The sequence below is a fragment of the Topomyia yanbarensis genome, chromosome 3 (assembly GCF_030247195.1).
Source record: "Topomyia yanbarensis strain Yona2022 chromosome 3, ASM3024719v1, whole genome shotgun sequence".
In the NCBI taxonomy this organism is placed as follows: domain Eukaryota; kingdom Metazoa; phylum Arthropoda; class Insecta; order Diptera; family Culicidae; genus Topomyia; species Topomyia yanbarensis.
In genome coordinates this window covers 391,388,678-391,411,218 of record NC_080672.1, presented here as the reverse complement: position 1 = coordinate 391,411,218, position 22,541 = coordinate 391,388,678, and the positions used below count along the sequence as shown (strand labels likewise).

General features: G+C 38.7%; 1 protein-coding gene across 19 annotated transcripts in view; it reads right to left on the bottom strand.

Moving 5' to 3' along the window:
• Positions 1-1,493: 1,493 nt before the first annotated feature.
• Positions 1,494-22,541, bottom strand: part of LOC131692242 (serine/threonine-protein kinase mig-15) — a 250,343-nt gene continuing 229,295 nt past the window's right edge. For 11 of the 19 annotated variants that reach the window (XM_058979178.1, XM_058979180.1, XM_058979186.1 and 8 more), the window contains 6 exons: positions 10,645-10,893; positions 10,423-10,578; positions 10,181-10,351; positions 9,960-10,109; positions 6,069-6,278; positions 1,494-5,995 (listed from right to left, as the gene is read on the bottom strand). In XM_058979178.1, coding sequence (XP_058835161.1) covers positions 5,822-5,995; positions 6,069-6,278; positions 9,960-10,109; positions 10,181-10,351; positions 10,423-10,578; positions 10,645-10,893 — 1,110 coding nt within the window. In that variant the 3' untranslated portion in view covers positions 1,494-5,821. Of the gene's footprint in view, positions 5,996-6,068; positions 6,279-9,959; positions 10,110-10,180; positions 10,352-10,422; positions 10,579-10,644; positions 11,356-22,541 lie in introns of all 19 variants that reach the window. The other 8 variants (XM_058979177.1, XM_058979172.1, XM_058979173.1 and 5 more) reach the window with 2 other exon arrangements.

Here is a 22,541-nt window from a genome sequence, read left to right as displayed (position 1 = left end):
ATTTCGACTCAAACAGGGACCATATTCTCACGGTCACGTCACCTAGTGACTAGAAGCAAAGTTTCGTCTAGTAACTAGGTGACGTGACTGTGATAATAGGGCCCCAGATTACACCGACCCGAAAAGGCTATTCAGCATTTCTAGGTGTCGGTGTGCTTGGACTAATTAAATAAACATATAAACATATCCTGAATAATCGACTCTCTCTTAGTTGCCAGTCCTGCACTCTTCCTGAACTAGCCTCAATCCAAGGTCAAAAGAGTCGACAACTAGCAGGATACACATAAAGTATGGTTTATTGTTTTAGTGTTTCGGATTATCCTCGTCGGTAACTAGCACCAACTGGGTGTCTAGTTAGACGATGTATCTAAACTAGTACCCAAATTAGCACTAGTTAGACACTAAAATCCAAAAAGTCACGTCTTGTGTGAACACTAACCAACTGGCTTATACCAAGTGATGTCTCGATAATAAGCACAGAAGTTCGGTTTGGCGACGAGAAATATGAACCGAAACTGTCTTTTGGTATAAGAACCAAACGCCTGGTACTATGCAAAATTCCCAAATGGGAAAAATTTTGGTTAAGACCAAGGGGTGAGTCGCTTAGAACAATGTGCCATACACACTTAGCTTTGGGTGACATTATATATCACTTTATGCATATTCCTAAATCTTATAATCAACAAAGGCTGTCTAATGCAGAAACGCTACCAATGTCACTTCAAGAATACATCCGACAACGCTAATTGACCACCTTCGACACCAGTTTGACATTACCAAGTCGTAACGCGGGTGGCGGCGTGAAAACTGTCGAATAGGGTTTGAGAACAGCTCGAAGCAACATCTGATGTTGCTGCAAATTTATGTGAACCGATGGAGAGTCCATCGAGTTTAGGTTGCTCACAGTACATAACTAGGCTCGCTTTTGTCTAATCCATGGGCAGTTGCGTTAGTGCGAGATTGAGGTTAAATCCGGTGGATTTTTTGCCAAATGAGGTTAAATCGGATGGCGAATTGAAAACATAGCATTATATGTATGTTGTCTATACACATTGCAACTGTATTGGTATCCAAGACGTCAAATAAGTCAATTCTTCATTCACTAATCACAAATGCGACCTCAGTCATGGAGGAAATTTCCGAAAATTTTCGTTTCTTTGAAAAAAACACCTTGAAACAGTCAATGTTGTGAATGAGCTTTCGCGGGTGGACAAAATGACAATATTTTTCTCAAATTTAAGAACACTACGTTCCGAAGTGGTTACATGAAAATACAATAGAGGTTATAATGAGTAGCGATACAAGACTAAATCGATAAATGGCGACATGGAACAGATATGATTGAAATGGCAGTTTTGCTAGTTTTTTTTTTGTTATGATCATCTGATCGAGTTGCTAAACCAGCCAGAGACAGATGAACCCGGTTTTATGGGTAGATATTTTCCGACAAACTATTCTCCCCATACTTTCGGACCATTAAACACTGCCACGGATCGTTTTAATCACGTTTTATTATAAATATTCCTATTACTGTCTAATTTTCTTTTATTTCATCATACCCTCTTGTCGTCGGTTTTCCACTTTTGTTGTTTGCTTCTCCACTTTTTATATTATCTTCTCGTTCTTCCACTGTGTCGTGTCTGCTGCTGGTGATAACTTGGTGGAAGGTTCATGCCAAAAATGTTTATTTTTTCCTGCCTGCTTTATTCCTTCGCTTTGTTACTACACGAGTTTCGTTTTCAATAGCGTGAATGTTGTGTTGTTTTGTTTTTCATTTGTTCCTGCACTTCATTGTTCTTTTTTTTTGTTAATTATCGTTTTATACTTTATCCATACGGTGTAACTGCATAAATTCTCCTTCCTACCGAGCTGTGTCCTGGGTGTGTGTGTGTTTGTTTGTTTTCTAATATTGTATTACCATATAATTACTTTCAATTCGTTTATATATTTATAATTATACTTTTATTAAAACACTTGTGTTCTGCACTTGTCGCTTCTTTTCTTTAATTTAACTTTTGCTCAATAATGATAGACTGTAGATAAAAGTGTGTGGGTGTTTGTATGATTGTGTGTGTTCATGCTTTCACTTCACAAGCTTATAAAATTCGCTTACTGATTTTGCGTGTATTGTGTGTATGTGCATTTGCGGACGCATTCGTTTGTTTTATAATTCATTTGAACAAAGCGTTCGACTAGCAATGAAGATATGACAGAGATAAATTTGCTTCCTCTAAGAATACTTGTATGTGTGTTTGATCGTGTTGCGATTTTAAAGGATGGTATGGATAAGAGTGAGAGTGAGTGGTTAAATATATGAGCACATTTTTTTGGATGTGGAATAAGATGATGAATCATGTGTTGGGAAGCTGGAAATGGAAGCTTCTTCCGTGGTGATTTGTATTCTTGTGTGTATCGAAATGGTATTGAAAAAAAAGAAAAATAATTTTGCGTGTGTGTGAGGGTATGTATCGTTCCTATCACTGTTTTTATCTGGTTTTATTTTGTTTGAAGGCATTTCTTTACACGATTCTCTTTTTTGCTGTATGGCGACTGAATCCAGTAACACTTTTCCCTATCGTTTTGGTTGGTTGGATCTCGTGTTTAATTAGAAAAAAAACTGTTTCTAGCTTGCTGTCTTAGAATTATCTATCGTTTTATTATCTGTTAATTTTCTTCTTTTTTGTAACGACGTTCTACTAAATGGATTCTTCCTTTCCTATTGTTCGGTTCCTACATTTAAATTAGTGAGTGTATTTTTTTGTTCTATTAAAACTTTACGCGATAGATGCAATTGTAGCCCAATTTAAGGTGTGAGTTTTTGTTCAGACTTTTCTGTAGTATCAAGATTGACCCAAGCATGGATGTTCGTGTTTGTTTTTGCGACCGGAAATATGTCGAACGCCATCAGTGTAGGGTTTTAAAGTTCAATGATTTTAGTACGGGGATACGGGGGAGCTATTGGTATTTGTTTGTAGAAATTATTGCACTTGTGAATAAAATTTATAAGAAAAAAACATAAACAGGTTTAGAAAGAGAAAATGGCACTTGTTGAGTATAACAGAAAATAAAGAAATAATAATTTTTGATCATTTGCCGGCCGTATTCTGTATTTGATAGAGATATTGGATAAATAATGATTCTCTTGGGTGTATAACGTCACTAGGTTGGAATATAGAAAGGTATGAAATGAAAATATAGTTTTTTACAGTGTACATCAACATTAATTAAAGAAAACGATAACCAATATAGGCAGAGGCTTTCTGTAAAATATTATGTACCGAATTGTTGTAGGATTACAGTATATATGGTACTCGTTTAGAATGTTGTAACGTTTTGTATCAAACTGATAACGGCTTGCTTCATCGAAGTGAAGATAATTCGCCGACTGGCCTTATTGACGAACTGCATATTTGAAGTAGATCTTAGATCAAACAGATATTTATTCTAATCAGATTTAGAAACTATCCAATTGATCCGCATATTTTACCGAATGGTAATTTGGTCGAACTGACGTTTTGTTGAATGAAATCAATAATTACTGAAACTTTTGGTGAAAGCGATGATCGATCAGACACTTGAAGAACAATATATTGCAATGCTGTCTGGTTCACATTGGTGCTTAAGGTACAAGAAAGTTTGCGAGTGGTAGTGTGCCCGTAGGAAAAGTGTACTTAGCTTTGGGTATGGGTCCTTTGGCTCTTTTGGGTCATTTGGCATAAGGTCATTTAGCATAACAGATATTTGGCATAACGGTTTTGTGGCATAATGGTCATTTAGCATAATTTTGAGAATTGATCAGACTGAACGTCATTTGTCAAAATTTATTTTATCTCCAGGTTAACGGTCATTTGGCATAGTTTCTAATTTCGCGTAAAATGAGGGTCGTAATTTTGAGAAGTGATCAAACTGGAGGTCATTTGCCATTTTTTATCAACAGGGAAACAGGCACCATTTTAGACAGTGCGAGAAATAAGGTCATTGGGTATAATTTCGAGCAGCACTATTCTTCTTTGCAAATTAATAAATAACATTTACGCCTACTATGGTTACGCCACATCGCTTCAGGTCACGTGCTGTCCGACATCGCTGTCGCTCCGTTGAATTTAAACTAATTCTGTGTTTGAGTAATCCGGGCAAACGAGTGGATCACAGGTTTGCTTGCGAGGGGCCGCCGCTTCCGATAGCGGGTCAGCGGCCAACTTGCCAGGCGGATCCTCAGCAGCTTTGTGTCGCTCCGGATCCTTGGTCTCGGTTACACGGCAAATCCGCATTACAATGGATTCGCCTCAAGTGCTTGAGCAGTGTAGCAAGGGGTGGACGTAGCGTAGTTGATAAATCGATTGCCTTGTACGCAGCGCACCTGGGTTCGACTCCCTTTCACCTTGTTGGTCATACGCAAATAAACTACAAATTCGTCCGTTATGCCAAATGACCTTCAGTGAGATCACTTAGCAAAACTATGCCAAATGTCCGTTATGGCAAATGTCCGTTATGCCAAATGACCGTTTTCCAGAAGCTGAAAACAAATATGCCAAATGTCCGTTATACCAAATAACCTGCAGAATGATCACTTCTCAAAATTATGGCAAATGTCCGTTATGCTAAACGTCCATTGTGCCAAATGACCTTATGCCAAATGACTTTATGTCAAATGGTCCGCTCCCTTTAGCTATGCCGCCGTTTGATTCAAATAGAATCCTAATTAAACTACTAAAAAAAGAGATAACACTACCATTTCAAAATCGCGTTTCATGATTTTTGCATGATTATCGAATGGATCCTTTGCGTCTTCAGCTGTTTAATAAAGGTTTACGATCAATCGATCGTCAAGCTGAGCACTTTTTTCTACGAACATACTAACAAGCCTTTTATTTTCACTCACACTCAAACAGAGTCCATTGAGCTTCAAAATATTGCATAACTCATTAAATTTTTATTCGTACATGTAGTAGAGTTTGTATTGGTGTGTCACTTTCCGACAATAAGCAAGTAGGCATCCAATAATCCCGGCCAAAACCCTACTTGTTTAACAAGTTGTGTTATCTAAATCAACAACCTAATTGAGTTTGGCTGAAACAAAACGTTTCACCCAGAAAAGAAAACTTGGGAACAACTAAACACAACAACCTTCTCGATAGGAGAAAAGCATTTGACTCGATTAAATGCCGTGTCCGACCAAATAACTTGGGTAAATATACATCAAAGTTGGAAGTTACTCTAGCACAGTTCGACAAAATACGGTTACGTAATCGCAAAACTAAGAAATTGGATGAGTTTGATTAATTGCCGTTTGATTGATTTCGGCGTCAGTCGCTTGAAAAATGTGTACGAACGAAAAAAGCTGTACGCACGAAGAAGTAGTTTTTCGATTGAGTATAAGCGGCTGGCGTGGGAATCTGTCTTTTTCACTGTCCCACCCTGGGATAGGTTTTTTTTCTTCCGTCGGGAAGTAATTTTTAAGGATTGAAAACCATTTTATAAAGGACTATTCATTTTGACCTTATTCGCTTACTCGATTAATAGTATAATTAATATATATATATACCACTTTTACTTTACACTTTGCTCACTAACACAATTAACTTTCTGTGCTTGTCTGTTTTCTAAACCGATCTCCGTCTGCTTACATGCGCGTGAAGGAAAAAAAACAGAACTTCTACGGGCTTGTAAAACACCATCAAATGACTTACCTTAACAGTGTTTTTTTCTTTCTTTCTTTTGTATAATATAGGGTAAACGTTTTGCTCTCACTATCTCGCTCATTCAACTATTTATGAATCTCAGTCACACACGTTGCAGAAGGAAGGGCGCGTATTCGCCTTTACCAGTTGGCCATTCCGGGTTTGTTCAGCGTCATAAAGTAGATCTGACAGGACGAACCACCTTTGGCACTGCTGAAGAACACCTTGTCGTTGCGCTCGCACAGGAACTTGAGTCGCTGGGCTTTCTTGTGCATGAACACCCCGTCCAGATGGCCAGTTTCAACCGATCGAATCTATGGAAAAATGAAGGAGAAAAATAGTGTTTATGTCTTATCATTTTCTATCCGCACAATAAAAAAAACTCACCTCAATTGCCTTGTTGCCCCAGCCCATGATCTGTCCGGTGCCGATGTATGCGACCGACGTTGGCATTTCGCCCCACTGCAGAACGATGTTCTTCGACACCCGGCCCATTGTGTTAACGTAGACGCCCTCGTTGTCGTAGCAGAGCAGCAGCTGCATCCCGTTGGAGTTGGGCAAAGTCACAATGCAGTGTGGCGAAATTGGACCCTGAGTCTGTTCATAAACGAGGAAGCGGACAAAGTGTTTTATGAATAGATTATATTATTTCAAATAAAATCTTCTAAGAAGCAAGAAAAACGTAAATATCTCCAAATGAATCGACCATATACCAGTGACGAAATATTTGACTGAAATATGGAAAATTGAATACGTTCGACAAAAATGTGCCTAATATTTTAAATGAATTTTTCTAAATTTCTTTCTTCTGACAATATTTGCTTGGTCACAGATCTTGGCACCTACCGGTTGGCTCGTTGTGAAGGTTAGGTCTACCGTCGAGGACTACATCGAGTAGATCGCGGAGAGCTAGCTCCACTTGTATCGTGACAAAACTAGGAGCTAATTGGTTCACGAAAGGGATATCGGAACCGAGAGAAAGTCTGCCGCCGGAGAACTCTCGGTCGGAGCAGGGTACTTTCACCGCCTGGGAGATAAATGGCTCAAGGAAAGGGGAATCCGTTTCAGGAGAAGTTCCGCCGCCAGGGAACTTTCAGTCGGAGCAGGGTAGTTTCACCGCCTGGGAGCTAAATGGCTCAAGGAAATGGGTATCACTGTCAGGAGAAATTCCGCTGCTGGGGAACTCTCAGTCGGATTAAGGTGAGTTTAACGTCGGTGATTATCCGACTAGGTCGCGACAAAGCTGGTAACTAAATGGTTCACGGAAACGAAAGCTAAATGGCCCATGGTATCAGGAGCTAAGTGGATCACTGAGCTTAAAAGGAAAATAGCTCACGAATACGGGAGCTAAACAGCTCACAGAAATGCTTGTAGTAACTTATCGCTATCAATATCAGAGTGGGAAAATGTTTCAAGTATGCAGAAGATCTATGTAACGTAACAGATGGAGAGAATGATGAAAAGCAAGAGGAACGTCGGGAATTAAAAGTCGAACCATGTAATGGATCTAGCGAAGGTCCGAGTTAGCTTCAGAAAACTCGTGAGCAAAAGGCTTCGCGATCGCCAAAATCAACGGCAAGTGTAAAGCGAATAGTGGTAAAATTTAGCCTAATTTTGGAACAGTTAACCGAGCAGTTGATCGGCTGAGAGCCGGTAGTCATTGTTGGTGACTTCAATGCCTAGGTAGACAGTAGAGTAGTCAACACAAGAGGATGTATCCTGCAGGAAGCTCTAGTGAAGATAGATGTACGTTTGTGCAATGAAGGTTCCGTTACCACATTTCGCAGAAACGGGAAAGAGTCTATCTTCGACGTCTCATTCCCTAGCCTTTCATGAACGGCGAACATGGACTGGAGAGTGAGACAGAAGTATACCCATAGCAACCACCAGGCGGTTTGCAACCACATCCGCTAAGCAGCCCTGCTGCAGTGCAGAGAATAATGAGCGGCGAGCGAAAATGGAAGGCCTCTTCGTTGAGGCACTTTGGCCGGACAGCAAGACCGAGAACGTTAATGCGGCTGCAAGAAGAATTGTGATGGCTTGTAACGCGACAATTCCGCGAAAACTGGTGCCATGCACTAGACGGCGTCCAGCTCCGGTCCGAATGGAATATCAAACGTGGCGCTGAAAGCTGTGATCCTGGTATATCCGAACATGTATCAGAATAGTGCTGCAGAAGTGTTTAGGTAATGTGAAAGATATGCGAAGGCAACGAACGGGATAGCGAGGATCATGCCAAACGTCGGCGGTCTGAGAAGCAGCACGTCTTCTAGCTAATGTTTCTTCATCGATGCGGTGATATGGGGTTCCGGCCTACGGTGCAGCGCTGAAAACAAAGCGGAACTGCGAATAGCTGTACAGGACGTCCCGGCTGATGGCCGTATGAGTCGCGGGCGAGTCCAGAACAATATCATCGGAGGCATTATGTGATATCGCCGGGACGATTGCCATCTGCATCGCCCTGACTGAGTATCGAGCGATACAATCGGAGAAACACCATAAACGCGTGGAAGATGGTGAGGATGACTGTAGGAATGGGACAATACGAATGGACCTACCGACTCCTCCTAATCCTGTTGACGTAGTTCAACAGAAAGCAAATAGATGTATTCTTCCACCTGACACAGTTCCTGTCGGGCCACGGCTGCCTCAAAAAGTATCTTCATCGGGTCGGGTAAGGTAACGTCAGAGTTGTGCCCTAAGTGTGAGAACATCGAGGAAACACCGGAAACACGTGATTTTCGAAGGTCCGAGGTGCGCAACGATACGCGGGGAGATACTTGAAACTGGAGGGCCGAACATCAACCTGGATAATGTTGTCCACAAAATGATAAACGAACGTGAAACGCAGTCAACAAAGAGGGTGACTCAGATCATGACTGCCTTACAGCGGAAATGGCGAGATAGATAGCGAGCAACCGTTTTCAGCGGCCCTATTTTGCGCGGCGTGTGACGTGAAACGACTAATCTCACCCCACTCTACGTGACTTTTCTCACACAATTCTGAAGAGTCACTTCGGGTGACGTGAGACGGCCATTTAACTGCAATGGGAAATCTCACTTCTCCTGAGTTGACTCTCAGAATCGGGTGAGAAAAGTCACGTAAAGTGAGGTGAGTTTAGTCGAATACGGCCGCAGGAGAGCAATCATCGCCGGGAAACTCTGCCGGAGTTGGCTTGATCTACCGCTGGGGATTAGTCGAGTAGACTGGGACAGAGCACTGGGTAGCGACCCGGACGCCACGCTCCACCCACAATCGCCGGGATGACCACCTACCGGTAGGTCCGAGAGAAATATAGCGAAAACAGAAGAAGAATCGGTGCCGGTAGAACTTCCGCTGGGGAACTCTTCGTCGGCGTAAGAAAGAACCACCGTCGAGGACTAGACTGTGTAGATCGCGACGAGACACCACCAGTTTTGAGCCATCGGGGCACCATCAGTTGTGAGTCGTCGGGCACCATCGAACCGAACGTCTTGCTTCACCGGAATCACCGGACCGACCCCGGAGCCTGGCTGGTTGGCTTGGTTTCGGGAGAACTTCTCTCGCCGGGGAATTCTCCATCGGAGTGAGCTTGGTCCATCGTAAAGGAAACTAGACCGAGTAGTTCGCGAACAAGTCGACAGCTCAACGAGAATGTGGTACTAAATGGCGCAAGAAGGGAGCCAAAGGGCCCAAAGGAGTTGCGGTACTAAATGGCACCGGATAAAGAGCCAAATGGTCAAGAAGTTGTGATGTTGAATGTCACAAGGGAGCCGAGTCGTTGTGTTGAATGGCAGAAGCAAGCTGAAGGACTCAGTAATTTAGACAATATGGAGTTTGCCGCCCAAATTGTCCTCGTAAGGGAAGAATACTAATTCAGCTAGCTTTCCTACTTCCATACAGAAATTGCCACGTTGTGTGGATGGTCGTCAGCTGGTAGAGTGTCGAGCAGGGGGTGCTACCCTACTGAAGGAACAAGCTACTAGGATTAGAGTGTGCTAAGCGCATAGAAAAAAAACCTCCCCGAAGTAATGCCATAAGGTAGTGCCGGGGAGCAATCAGGTTCCGTGCAAGATAAGTTTTTTAGCGGGTCAGGTGGCTGCCCAAAACAGTTTTTGTAGGTATATTTTGGGCCCGCTCAGGGTGTTTTTTAACTTTTTCTGCTCTCTAAAATAACATATATGCATTATACATACATAAAATATGCATCATACATTCATAAAATATACATATTCCCCCACCAAAAATATTTCTTACTACGCCACTGCCATATACGGTTGACAAATGTACAAACTTACATGTTTAGGAAGGTAGATATCATAAACGGTAGCTGAGTCGAGATCGACCGCGTGGAAACCTTCGGCCGAACCATAGATCACTTTCAGCCGAGTCTGCTCTTCCACGGTCAAATCGACGAGCAGCGGACGGTGCATCAGTTCACCGAAACTCTACAGAACAGAACAAAAAAAAACGATTTAGTGAGTAAACAAGGCAGAACAAATACACTCGAATCACTTACCTTAAATGCCATAAATTTGTGGTACGGTTTAGGTGCCCAAGCGTAAATCTCGATTGAATCCTTGAGCGCAATCACCAGAAACTTGATACGTTCATACTTGACTATTTTGAAGTGGACCGCACCCTGCAAATCACCCACGTTGATCCAACCATTCCGGCGTTCCACTTGTTGCTACGGATATAAAAGAAACCTTTTCAGTCCTATTCAATCCAGTCAGTCAAAAACTGTTTTAGTACGCTTACATCACCCATGCCATCGGTTCGAAGGATCTTCGACTTCAGCCAAGACAAATAGTACACCCGTACGCGATTCTTTTTGCCGGAAATTGTGACCAGAATATTTTGCCCCTCTAGCACCTCCATCTGCTGGAATCTCCTTCGCGATATCAGTTGGTAGACCTAGTTTAGATTATAAAGAAAATAGCAAATGGAAACATGACCGCCAAACTTTCCATTTCAACTTACCTTTCCCTGTCCGGACCGGTCCAGCAGCATCAGACCATTTTCCGTTCCTATCAGCAGATTAACACCCCACAGGGCTGCACACAGAATTTCCGAATTGAAGCGTTTCTTGTACTTGCGTATCTCGGGCGTATCGCTGGCAGCGTCGTGGGACGTCGGTGTGACATTCACGTTGACGTGGCTTTCCCTTCGGGCCGCTCCGGACCCACCGGAACCGGCACTGAACCCGAACGTAAGAAAACTTCGTTGCTTCTGTTGCAACGCCAGTGCATAGGGGGGTAATGGTGGAGCGGAACCAATTCCACCGGTGGCGGAGTTTAACGATGCAGGTTGTGATTGTTGGTGGTGCAACAGTGATGGTGGTTGTTGTAGTTGTTGATGGTGATAGGGAGGTAAATGATTGTTATTATTGCTACTATGCGAAAGATTATTGTGGTTTTTTAGATTTCTAATGTTAATCGAATGGTTTGGACTATTGTGGTGGGAGGAAGAGGACGAATTTGACACCGTCGAATGCGGTGACGAGTTCCCATTGCCACCAACACCAACACCGCCGCTGTGCAGCGGGTGATGGTTGTTACTACTGTTATTGTTACTGCTATGGGTAAAATTGTTATTGCTGTTGCTGTTGTTGCTGATGAGGCCGACGCTTGTGACGCCAACGAAGGACTTGGATGGTGTGGAATGGGCAGAGGAACTGACGGCTGCTCGGTACTGTTATTTTGCGTTCATTTTTCATTGTTGAAGAAGTAGCAGTAATGGTGGTAGTTGGTTGTTGCAGTTGATTTTATTTTCGTTTTTGTTTTTTTGCGGTAAGTTGAGGGAAACCAAAAAATAAATTAGTAAATCAAGCAAATTAACGTAAGCTGTAAATCGTAAAAGAATTATATGATACATGCAAAATGAAGCAGAATACGAGTGCAGTTCAAAAATGAAAAAAAAAACGCATACTAAATTTAAATGGAAAACGAAACAATGATAACAAAAATTAAATGATGAAGCATAAAGTACAATGATGATTTGTCTACATTTTCTATACTGGACAGGTTTACGCAAAAAGAAATAATTTCCCAAAATTATCCGTTTGTTAGTAGTACATATATGTTTGTGTTATAGATTTCCCAAAAACGCATTATTCCAGACAATGGTACGATTTGAAATATTGAATGGATCCGTTGGATTCCTGCACCTATATTCTAGGCAGGGAAACGACTCCCCAAATAGCACACGAAGTATCAACTCTGACTCATCAAACCTGTATTTTCTTCGGAAATCGCGGTACTCGATATTAGTGCTGTGTAAGTTACAGCATCGTAGGAATCTTCTTTGATTGTAGCTAACTGCATCGTCAGATCAAAGGGTTCGACTTTCCGTCAATGACCATTTTTTAGGGGGGAAGACAGGAATTCTTGCGCGGACGTTATTTCGGGCGATGCTTCCTATATGCGTTTGTTCTTTTTCCTATTGCTGTATTCTTCTTCGGTGTTTGTACATTGCTTCTTTAGTTGTCTCAGTACAATTCAAGAATTCATATGTTACTTCCATTTTGCGTTATTATGAAGAATACCAAAATGTGTCCTGATTTCGATAAATAAAAACTGTTTTTAGGATAACATTCAGCATTAAAGCAATCCAATACACTGGCAATATCCATAATTTCTTGGAATTTAAAACTCTTTTTTTCAAATTACCGGACGAAAAATGGTAAAAGTCCACGTGGACATCGCGGGTAGTGTTATAGATACTGTTCACGCTTGTCCACGGAGGGAGAGGAGGGGATCAAAAACCAAGGAATTTTTGCCCATGGGTATATAAATTCGACCAGAAAAGCGTCGCGAGGGCTCAGAAGTAGAAGGAAGTAAACGGTTTCGGAGGCATTATTTCAAGTAAACCTGCCCATTGATAGTTTCGGCTGTCACGAAAGAGCAATCGACTCCATTTTTGCAATGGATGTACAATTTCTAGTAAAATATACACAATGTAAACAATAAACATTGACATAATTTCACCCAAAATTTCAATAGAAAATGCCTAATGGAAAAACTAACAGCAATTTGAAAAATATGCAATTTGATACCGCGTACTCTTTAGGTCCAAGATTTGAGAATTTATTCTAAAACTCGTTGGCTGCTACGACTAATGAGAGAAAAATGATATGATACAAAATGCCTATATCATGTGGAAAGCTACTATTAGTAAAGTACTATTTAATAAATTTACATTAAGAATTCCATTTAAAAAATAATGCATTTCAACAATATCTTATGATGTTTTTAAATGACAAGCAAGAACGAAATAAACTCTAAACTCTACTTTTGTTTAGTGAGCAATTATAGTGGCCAAAAAAAAATTTTTTTTTTTGGTTCGTTAAAGCACAACCGAATTTTTAAAATATAAGCAAAACCAAGAAATTGAAGCTGTTTCTTTCATTAAAATCCCAACCGGAACCACTTGCACAAGTAACTTGAAAATATTACTATTTTAACAGTTTCACCGAATTAACAATGTTTAATTTTAGTAAAATATGTCGAAAAAATTGTATTTGTTCTCCATTGTATTGAGTATTATTTATTAAAACATTTTTCATGCCAAATTAGTTTGTAATAACACTAGTTTACAAAATAAAAATCTGAACTTCAATATGTGACCTCCATTTTCGATGTAAAATTGTGTGCTGAATCCGAAAATGATGTCTAAAAAATTTACATTAGAACTGTTTTCGAGTTAGAGTGAAAAAGTGAATTTGACCTTTAATGAAAGAGTACGTTTTGTAAAATCCATATATCTTCAGTTGTAGCACATCAATATAAAATATAATTATGATAATTTAAAGGTATTTATTAAAATTGAGTGAAGAATAATACAGATATATGCACGAGAAAATGATAAAATTTAATATGAACGATATATAACCTCAACCCTATAACCTCAACTTCTCGTATTCGGACACAGGTCAAAAAGGGTCCGTTCGATTTCTGAGATTTTTTCACATTAGAAAAACTGCAAAATATGCATGATTTGCATCACGGTGCAGAAAAATTATTAAAAATAGGGGACATTAGGGCCAAAATGACCCAGTACCCCACTTTTCCATATTTTTCTAGAAACGTAGATATCTACATTCAAATGCTAAGGTTATTTCCTTTAAAAAAGGTATAAATTATAATTGCTACTTCAAAAGTTATAGCATTTAATATATTTTTCCTCCATATTTTCCCATAGTATTAATTTCAAGCGAAGTAGGCGGGAGTCTAAAATTGTCCAAATGATGTGAAATTTGGCATCTGAGCTTACTTTGACATTTGTCACAAAAATTCGATGCCCTAATGTACGTTCGGTCTTCCGAAAATTTTGTTTTTATGTGACTAATGGTTCTGACGTTATTTACGAGTTTGTTAAGCTTTTTCTTAATTTTTCCTCATTTTTTAAAGATGCCCTTGTTAGTTAAATCGGACGAAAAGTGCGAAAATTATTCATTTTTTTGTAGAATGAGAATTTTGGAGTTTCGCTGGTTTAACTTATTATAGCGTTACAAACCCATTTTTTCTAGGGGTTGTTTCATAAAATGCTGGGATGGGATTCTCTTTTAGAACTCTGTTCAACAAATAAAATGAAGAAATTGAGAAAATTTGATCTGTAGTAATTTTCGACTTCGTTTATCCAAATGACTTCATTCTTCTGATAATAATAATTTCAGGCGCAGTGAAGGGATAAATCATGGAAGGATTAGTATACAATACTGCGTGTAATATTAACATGTGTCATACAGAAAATAACTCTCTACTAATACGAAATTTTTTATACACTAAATCCTCATGAGCCATAAAGTTTATATTTTGAAACTCTATAAGTGCTCATCTATATTTTGTACAATATTAATAAAAACTTTAAGAATCATTTCGTATATGTGATACTACATACCAAGACATACGTCTAATATTGTAAAACTAATAATTTATTTTCCCTACTAGAACATCAATTTGAGAATTTTGAAATTTAGTAGAATATCAAACACGATTTATTATTATTGCAATTACACTTAGATGTCTTACGCAATGTATTCTAGTATATTGAAGTTTTGTTGGTCAGGACATTAAAATCGGTACATCGTAGCAGCCTATGTGGATTAGAGTGGCACTCGGTTGTATGGGAAAACTTCAAAATGATTGAAACTAGCGGGTACAGCACCTTTTGGTCGCAAATGCTTGTGTAAAATTTGCGAGCGGTTGGTTGAGTGAAATAGCGATCTTTATTAACGTAAATGCAAAATAATTGATTTCCCCACACACCAAAAAAATATGAACTTTATCGTTGACGTAATTGCAAGCATGACATAATTTAGTAAACTGTAATTCGGTTGTATACCATTCCCCCGAAAACCATTTCCCAGAAAGCCATTCCCCAGAATTCCATATCCCAGAATGTACCATACCCCAGAAAAACATTTCCCAGACTGTACCATTCCCTAGAAAGCCACTATCCAGAATACCCCATTCCCTAGAAAGGTTAATGTTTTGTTCATTTTTTGTGATGATGCCAAAGGTTTGCGCATTACCTAAGTCAAGGAACTGATGCGGTGTAAAGCTGCGGAGGATAATCCTTAGAAAACGGCGGCCTCTCACAAGCAAACCTGTTATCCACTTGTAAAACCAGTTTACTCGAACATAGGAATTGATTCCTTCTTTCAAACATGAGCAGTTCTTTGAAATGGTATGCCAAATAACTCTTGCACTCAAACTAGTGATATTTTCGTCTGCCCGGTTTTTTCAAACATAGGTGTTGATTCCTTCTTTCGAGCTTTCCTTAAATCTATATCAAAAGCGAAATGAATGCACATCCCACCAAATGGTTGAGTGTGTTTTTAGAGCATTTATCTTTCTTTTGCATTGGAAATGCAAATTTACGATTAGCTCGGTTTACTCAAACATGTGGCACTAATACATTCGAAAGTATTTCTATAGCTTATGCCAACTGCTACTTATACCATAGAGTAACAGACATAATACTTGACATCAATACCTCGCCAACGTTGGCGGTCATATTGAATAGAATAAATTTTTAATTGGTACTGTTATCGCATTTGCGATTATGGCGCCACTGATATATGCGTAAGTATACGGGGGATAAACTAGTAAAAACTGTTCTTGGGTCTGAATGTTTCAGAAATGTTGGTTATAGGCAAAAGGTCTGGATTGGGGAGAAGCCGAAACGATGACAAAAAGGGTGGCCAATGGTTTCAAGCGGAACACCAACCGCTCCTACTGGGAATGTCGCGGAGTTTTGTATGAACTATCTGGCGGAATTTTCCTTGTAACCGGGACTGTCAACCAGGAACGTCTCCTTGATATAGCCGTCATATGAATACGACCAATGAAACGCATCAAATAAGAAACTTCGATCGTAGTCACTATCTCGAAAAACTCTAAATAAACATTGCGTAACTTTAAAAGTGTATCAAAAAAAAATATTCCAAAAAATGAAAATCAAAGGAGGAGAAGGGAAGCTCTGTTTTAGAAAATGTATTCAAATGAAAAATAATCAGCACTAACAGTGCAACTTTAAACATTGTCCTGGCTTCTGAAAAAGATTACCCTGCTTGACACAAAGCCATTTGGCATAATATCGTTTGACATGAGACATTATATGGTAAAAGTACCATTTACTTTCGAGTGTATTTAGTGCCACATGTTTGAGTAAACCGAGTAATCGGGTGGATCGTACTTTTACGTACGAAACATTCTAATGCAAAAGAAGGATAAATATTCTAAAAACACACAAAACCGTTTATCAAAATGTGCATTCATTTCGATTTTTATATAGATTCAGGGAAAGCTGGAAAGAAGGAACCAACACCTATGTTTGAATAAAAAGGGTAGACAAAAAGATAAAAAATTTGAGTGCAAGAGTTATTTGGCTTAAAGATATAAAGAACTGTTCATGTTTGAAAGAAGGAAACAATTCCTATGTTCGAGCAAATCGGATATGCGAATGGATAACTGCCTTTTTAGCGAGGAGCTTTCGACGGCGTATCCTCAACAGGTTAACACTTTATCAGTTCCTTGACGTATGTAAAGTACAAAGTTTTGGTTTCGCCACATAACCTTACTTAAATTCTTTGGGATCCAAGGAAGGGGGCTATCGCTTTCTATGGTTGTTACCAAACGGCTCTCAAAAACACACCTGTACTGAATATAAGCGATTTCGTCGCTGTTGTGCTATCTTATAACAAGCGCCATTTAGCACATTTCGAGAACAACGATTTTTAAAGTTTGAGATTGAATACCTTGAAACTTATAAATGGTATGAACAATCCAAAGAAGACAATTGATGCTTCTATCTATTATGCATTAATCTCTCAAATATTACGAAGATCGGTTGACTATATTGCGAGTTTTTACTATGAATGTAAACAAAAGTCGCACTCACAAGTGTCATAGGCGTGTATTGATGACAAAATTTGTATGACGTGTCATAATCGTGCATGGAAAATTTTCCACAGAAAAAAATCATCACTTTTTAACTTTTATTCATATCTTTGGGTTCATATGGTCTATAAACATTCGGTGAAATGCATTTTAAAGAAAATGAGTCAGGGAATCTAGAAAAAATTGTTATTTTTGATTACAGTGTTGCCAAATATCTTTTATTTCCAGTTCAAAACTAAAACTGTGTTTTTCTCAAAACTCGTATAATTTTCTTTCGAAAATGTTTATGCCATTGTGTTCCTCAGACATTTTCACACAAAAAACCGTCTAAAAATGCAATATAACTTGAGCCAATCCCTAGATATAGTGATTTGAAGTAAAAAAACTCACAATTTCTCATCATGTTTCTAGCTATATCTAAGTAACCAAGTAGAATTTCTAAATTCTGAAAACGCCACTTTGTAAAGATTTTTCAAACAAGTAATGTGGCATATCTAACTCAGTTTACCCCAAAATGGCGTTTGTCATAAGACAGCACAACAGCGTCGATTTGTCCTATATGTATGTTTTGTAACCCGTCAGGGTAACAATTTAGCACTGGGTGAAAATATACCTATTTGTACGTACTCTCCCGTAGAGTGCATTGTTTATGTAACATAATGCTCACCACTGTTCCTTATGATCGTTCACTTTTTCTCGTAAATTTTGTTTGTTTTAGCTTTTGTGAACGATTCTGTTGGTCTAGATAGGTGTAGAAAATTTTGTTTCATATTTATGTATAAATAACATAGGGCTTAGATAGGCTACCGCTCTCCTGCTGCTGAAATAAGTGTACTGGCTATGCTGCGCATAGGTGATGACAGCTATGCGGCGGTACGGTTTTTTTGGTGCTGGTTTTGGTGTTTGTTTTGGGTCGAGTGAAAAAAGGCGGCCATCGTGGAAAGCCAGATAGTGACAGACCACGGTTTAGAAAAGACGTCCCCGATACGCTGTTTTGGGACAGTTGACCGCCACGACAATTGAGTGAAGTGCGCGTGTGTGACGGAAGGATATCCGTCGGAAAGTGCCGGCCCGTGGTTTGGGCACTCATAGTGTTTCTGGTGCTGGATCGCCGTCGGGGGAAGCTAATCAACAAGGAGTTTTCGCTTCCCCGGCTAACCGCAAAGGATCCAGACGCACCAATCCGCCCTCGCTGGGAAGGATAAGCCGAACGAGCCTTGCTCTCCTTCCCAGCTAATCGCCAAGGAGGGCGAAGCAGGGTGGACAACGGCTCCCCCTGGGAAGAACACTGCGGTGTCTTCCGGGATTCTTTGCGGTGAGCAAAGAATCCGGTGATTCGTCACCATCGTCGCTAGGGAGGTTTCAACAAAGGAGCTAAACTCACCTCCCTAGCTAATTGTCAAGGACCACTGCCGGAGCAGTCAACCCAAATCGGGAGAACTCGGCCGTTGCTGTCCCGGCCGGTCGGACGAGACCACCCGCCCAGCAGTAGCAGCAGTGGAGAGAGTTGGAGGAAATAAACACGGTAAAATTAAATTTATTTGTTTTGTTTACCTTTTTTTTGTTGTTACGAAAATCCGAAATTCTGTAGAGGCACCTAGGCCGCCCTGAAACGAAGGGTACGCCGGGCAAATAAGAACCCGAGTAGCGGGCAAACCCCTACTTACAGTTTATATTATTAAAAGGAATGTAAAAATATTGCTTTTGTCTAATGCTGCTAGCAGTGGACTCTTCGAGGGAGCAATATGGCCAACATTCTGAAAGATTTATGATATTATATGGTTATATCGGTGTAACTTCTGAGCATTGGTTCATTCTGGATGTGGTTTTCTGGAGAATAGTTCATTCTGGGGAAACACTTAGCAAATTCTTTATTTTAATTCGAAATAAATAATGTCCTAATTTTCGGTTTCAACACAATGCAAATCATTTCAAATGTGACCGAATCGAAAGCGAAGAATGTCGTTCGATAGAAGTGGAAAGGAAACAAAAAAAGTTTCTAGTGAATTACTTTCTGGGAAATAGTGCATACTGGGGTATGGAATTCTGGGGAATGGTACATTCTGGGAAATGACTTTCTGATATTCTGGGGAGTGGAATGCTGGGGAATAGCTTTCTGGGGAATGATTTTCGGGGGAATAGTATACAATCCTGTAATTCACGAAATGACGACGAAATGAGTCTGTACAACACATGTAAATATTATGCCTATTTTTAATACCAATTTTTTGGTGACTTATCACTTTACTCAGGTTGGAATAATTATTAGAAGACTTGCATCATTCAGATAAACGAGGTCGAATATTAAATTCTCTCAAAATTCTTCATTCTATTTATTTTACAGTGTCCTAACAGAGAACCCCTCATATATTATGAAACAAACCCTACAAAAAATTGGGATCGAAACGGTTGACTCGGACTAAAAAATTCCCATTCCACAAAAAATTTAATAACTATCAGAATTTTTATCCGATTTAAACTGATAAAGGCTTATTTTCATTGGTTTTTAGAAGGCTTAAGGTGAAGATATGTGGAAGCCACGTTGCTAGGCACCGACTCGCTTGTTTACATTGAGAAAAACTGAAATCTGAAGTGAAAATTCAAACGCACAAATGAGAGTTTCCGAACATTTTCCTTTGGTCATCTGCACATTGGCAGAAAATTTGAAGTTTTGTTAGTAAACGATTAAAGTTTCGCGAGTGTTTTTGCAGTGGTGTGTGAATAAAGTGCATTTGAAAAAGTGCAATGAAAACGAGAAGAAGAAAAATAAGTGTTTCGAAAAGAAACCCCAAGTGAAGATGTGTGATATTTTCGCACAAAACAGGAGCTACAGATGGCATTCCGTCAAACACTCGCATTGATTGTATAGGAAAATGTTTCAGCTTCCTTAAGTAGCAGTTTCGTGGCACACCAGCAAGGTTGATGTGTTGAAAAACTTATTTTTATATTTGCTCATGTCAGATACATGGTTAGGCAGGGGAGAGGGGTGTGTGCGGCGTAGCAGCTATGTTGTGGCTCGCATGTATAATGTCCTTAAGTTGCACTAAAAATATAATTTTTAGAATTGCTTTATCTTGACCAAACATTTATATTTCTTTACAAATTAGGAAAAATTAAGAAAAAAATTAACAAACTCATAAATAACGTCGGAACACTAAAACAAAATGTTCAGACGACCGAAGGTACATTCATTCACCTTCAATTTAACATACACACCTAGAAAAAATAGTGTAAATTTACGTCTCCTGACCCTGACATATACGAGCATCAAAAATGACTTAGTTTTACGTTTGATTTTAATTTTACATGACGTTTAATTTTCTAAATCATGTAATTTTACTCCACATACAGCGTTTGTTCTGAATGGTAGGAAGTATAATTGTATGTCATTGTGCATGTAAAGTATATGTTTCATGTAAAATTGAATGGAACACGGTAATATTCCGTCATTTCGTAAATTACGGTTTGTTGAATTATGTCATGTTTTCAATTACGTCAACGATAAAATTCAGATTTTTTTGGTGTGTAATTATATTTCGTACCGATGCGCTAGAACCGAAGATATATGGATTTTACTAAACGTGTTTTTTTATTTTAAAAGTGAAATTTATTGTTTTAGTCGAACTCGAAAACTGTTCTACTGTAAATTTTTTGGTCTTCATTTTCAGTTTCAGCATACGATTTTACATTGAAAATAATCACCAGCTTATTGTGTTCAGGAATACTGTAAACTAGTGTAATCAGCACAAAGGTTCCAATAGTGGCCATTTTTTAATAATTTTTTAACACTAACCAAAAAACTGACCTTAAAACACCTATTGTTTTGCATAAAAACAAAAATTGCATATGCATCAACATTCATTGTTCATATTGGAGGTCATACTTCCTCTATGATGGATTCTTAATACACCCAAAAATAGTGATATTCAGCAAAAAAATCAACTTTATCTTTTCACTGTTAGTAAAATTATAAAAAAATTTAGAGAAAAAACATGAAATTACTCAATGTAAAACCAAATAAACATAATTGGGCAAGTTTTCCATATGAACCGTTGATAAATCAACGCGGTCGTCATATTAAATCTATAGATTTATCATGGAAAAATCCTCCATTTTCCCAAAATTTGGCTTTAAAATGAGTAACTTCTGGTTTTTTCACCAAAATATGTTTATATATTAGCAACAGTGAAAATTTAACATTGAAAAAGAATTGGTAGAAGATTACTTTTTGGGTGTATTAAGAATACATCATTTCGGAAGGTTGACCTCTTATATAAACATTTATGATTCGTATCGATGGATATTGATGTAAAATTCATGTCTTTACACAAAACAATGAGTGTTTTTAAATCAATTTATTTTTGGTAAAATATAAAAAAAGAGATGACCCCTTTTGGAACATTCTAAGCATTATGCTAATTATTAGAAACAAAGTTAGCATGGAACAAGTTTAAAACGAATATTACTCACTGCAATAAACAACACTTCTAACTTTTCAATTTCAGCTTTTGCACGTTTTGTTCGCCGATTTTTACACAGATTTCGCAATTAACACGGTCTTAGGAAAAATATTCCTTTGGAAGGCAAACAACTTAGAACTTAGACGATATCTGAACATTTTTTTTGCATGTGATTATGGTTTTTTTGCATTTATTCCTCAGAAGATTTTTGTTAAAGTGGAAAAGACGGATCTTGAAGATTCCTTTTGGCACATAATTCAACAATATGGGTATTTTCGGAACTGGACTAACGGTTATACGCCAAATATCCATGCCTGACGCCATTTTGAAAACCATATTGCTGAAGTGCGAGCCAAAAGGAATGAAGATCCGCCTTTTATACTTTTCTAAAAATCCTCTATGCTCTTTTCATTTAGAAGGGCTAAGAATAAATGCAAAACCCATATTAATTGCGAAATCCGTGCAAAAAAACTCAAAAATCACCTAATGCTTTTGCGTTCAATGTAACGCGATTTTTTGCGCGGTTTCTGGAATTACCACTATTCTTTACACGGATTTCGCATTATTAATTCGATGAAACTGTAAAAATCGCAATATTTTCAAATGATTTCTGTCAGTGGTTACGGTTGGAATTTTAATGAAAGAAGCAACTTAAATTTCCCGTTTTTGCTTATTTCTTCAAAGTCCGGTTGGGGTATTATTGCACGAAAAACTTTGTTTGATCACTCTAATAAGCAACTCACTGGAAAAGAAGCTAACTGCAAGTAATGTTATTGATTAGTAATCAATTATTAGCTTGATCTAATTTCCGCGAAAATGTTAGTATTTTGATTCAATTAGTTCGTTACTTACAACCTGGACGGAAAAAAGGAGTACAACGCAGCCATCAGTTCGTTTGAATTGGTTGTCAATCTGGAGAAATACTATACTAGTAGTTAAGTACAAGGAGCAGGAAAAGCGATCATTTTACTACAAAGAACTATTTTGAATATTATACTATCGGAATCCTGTTGAT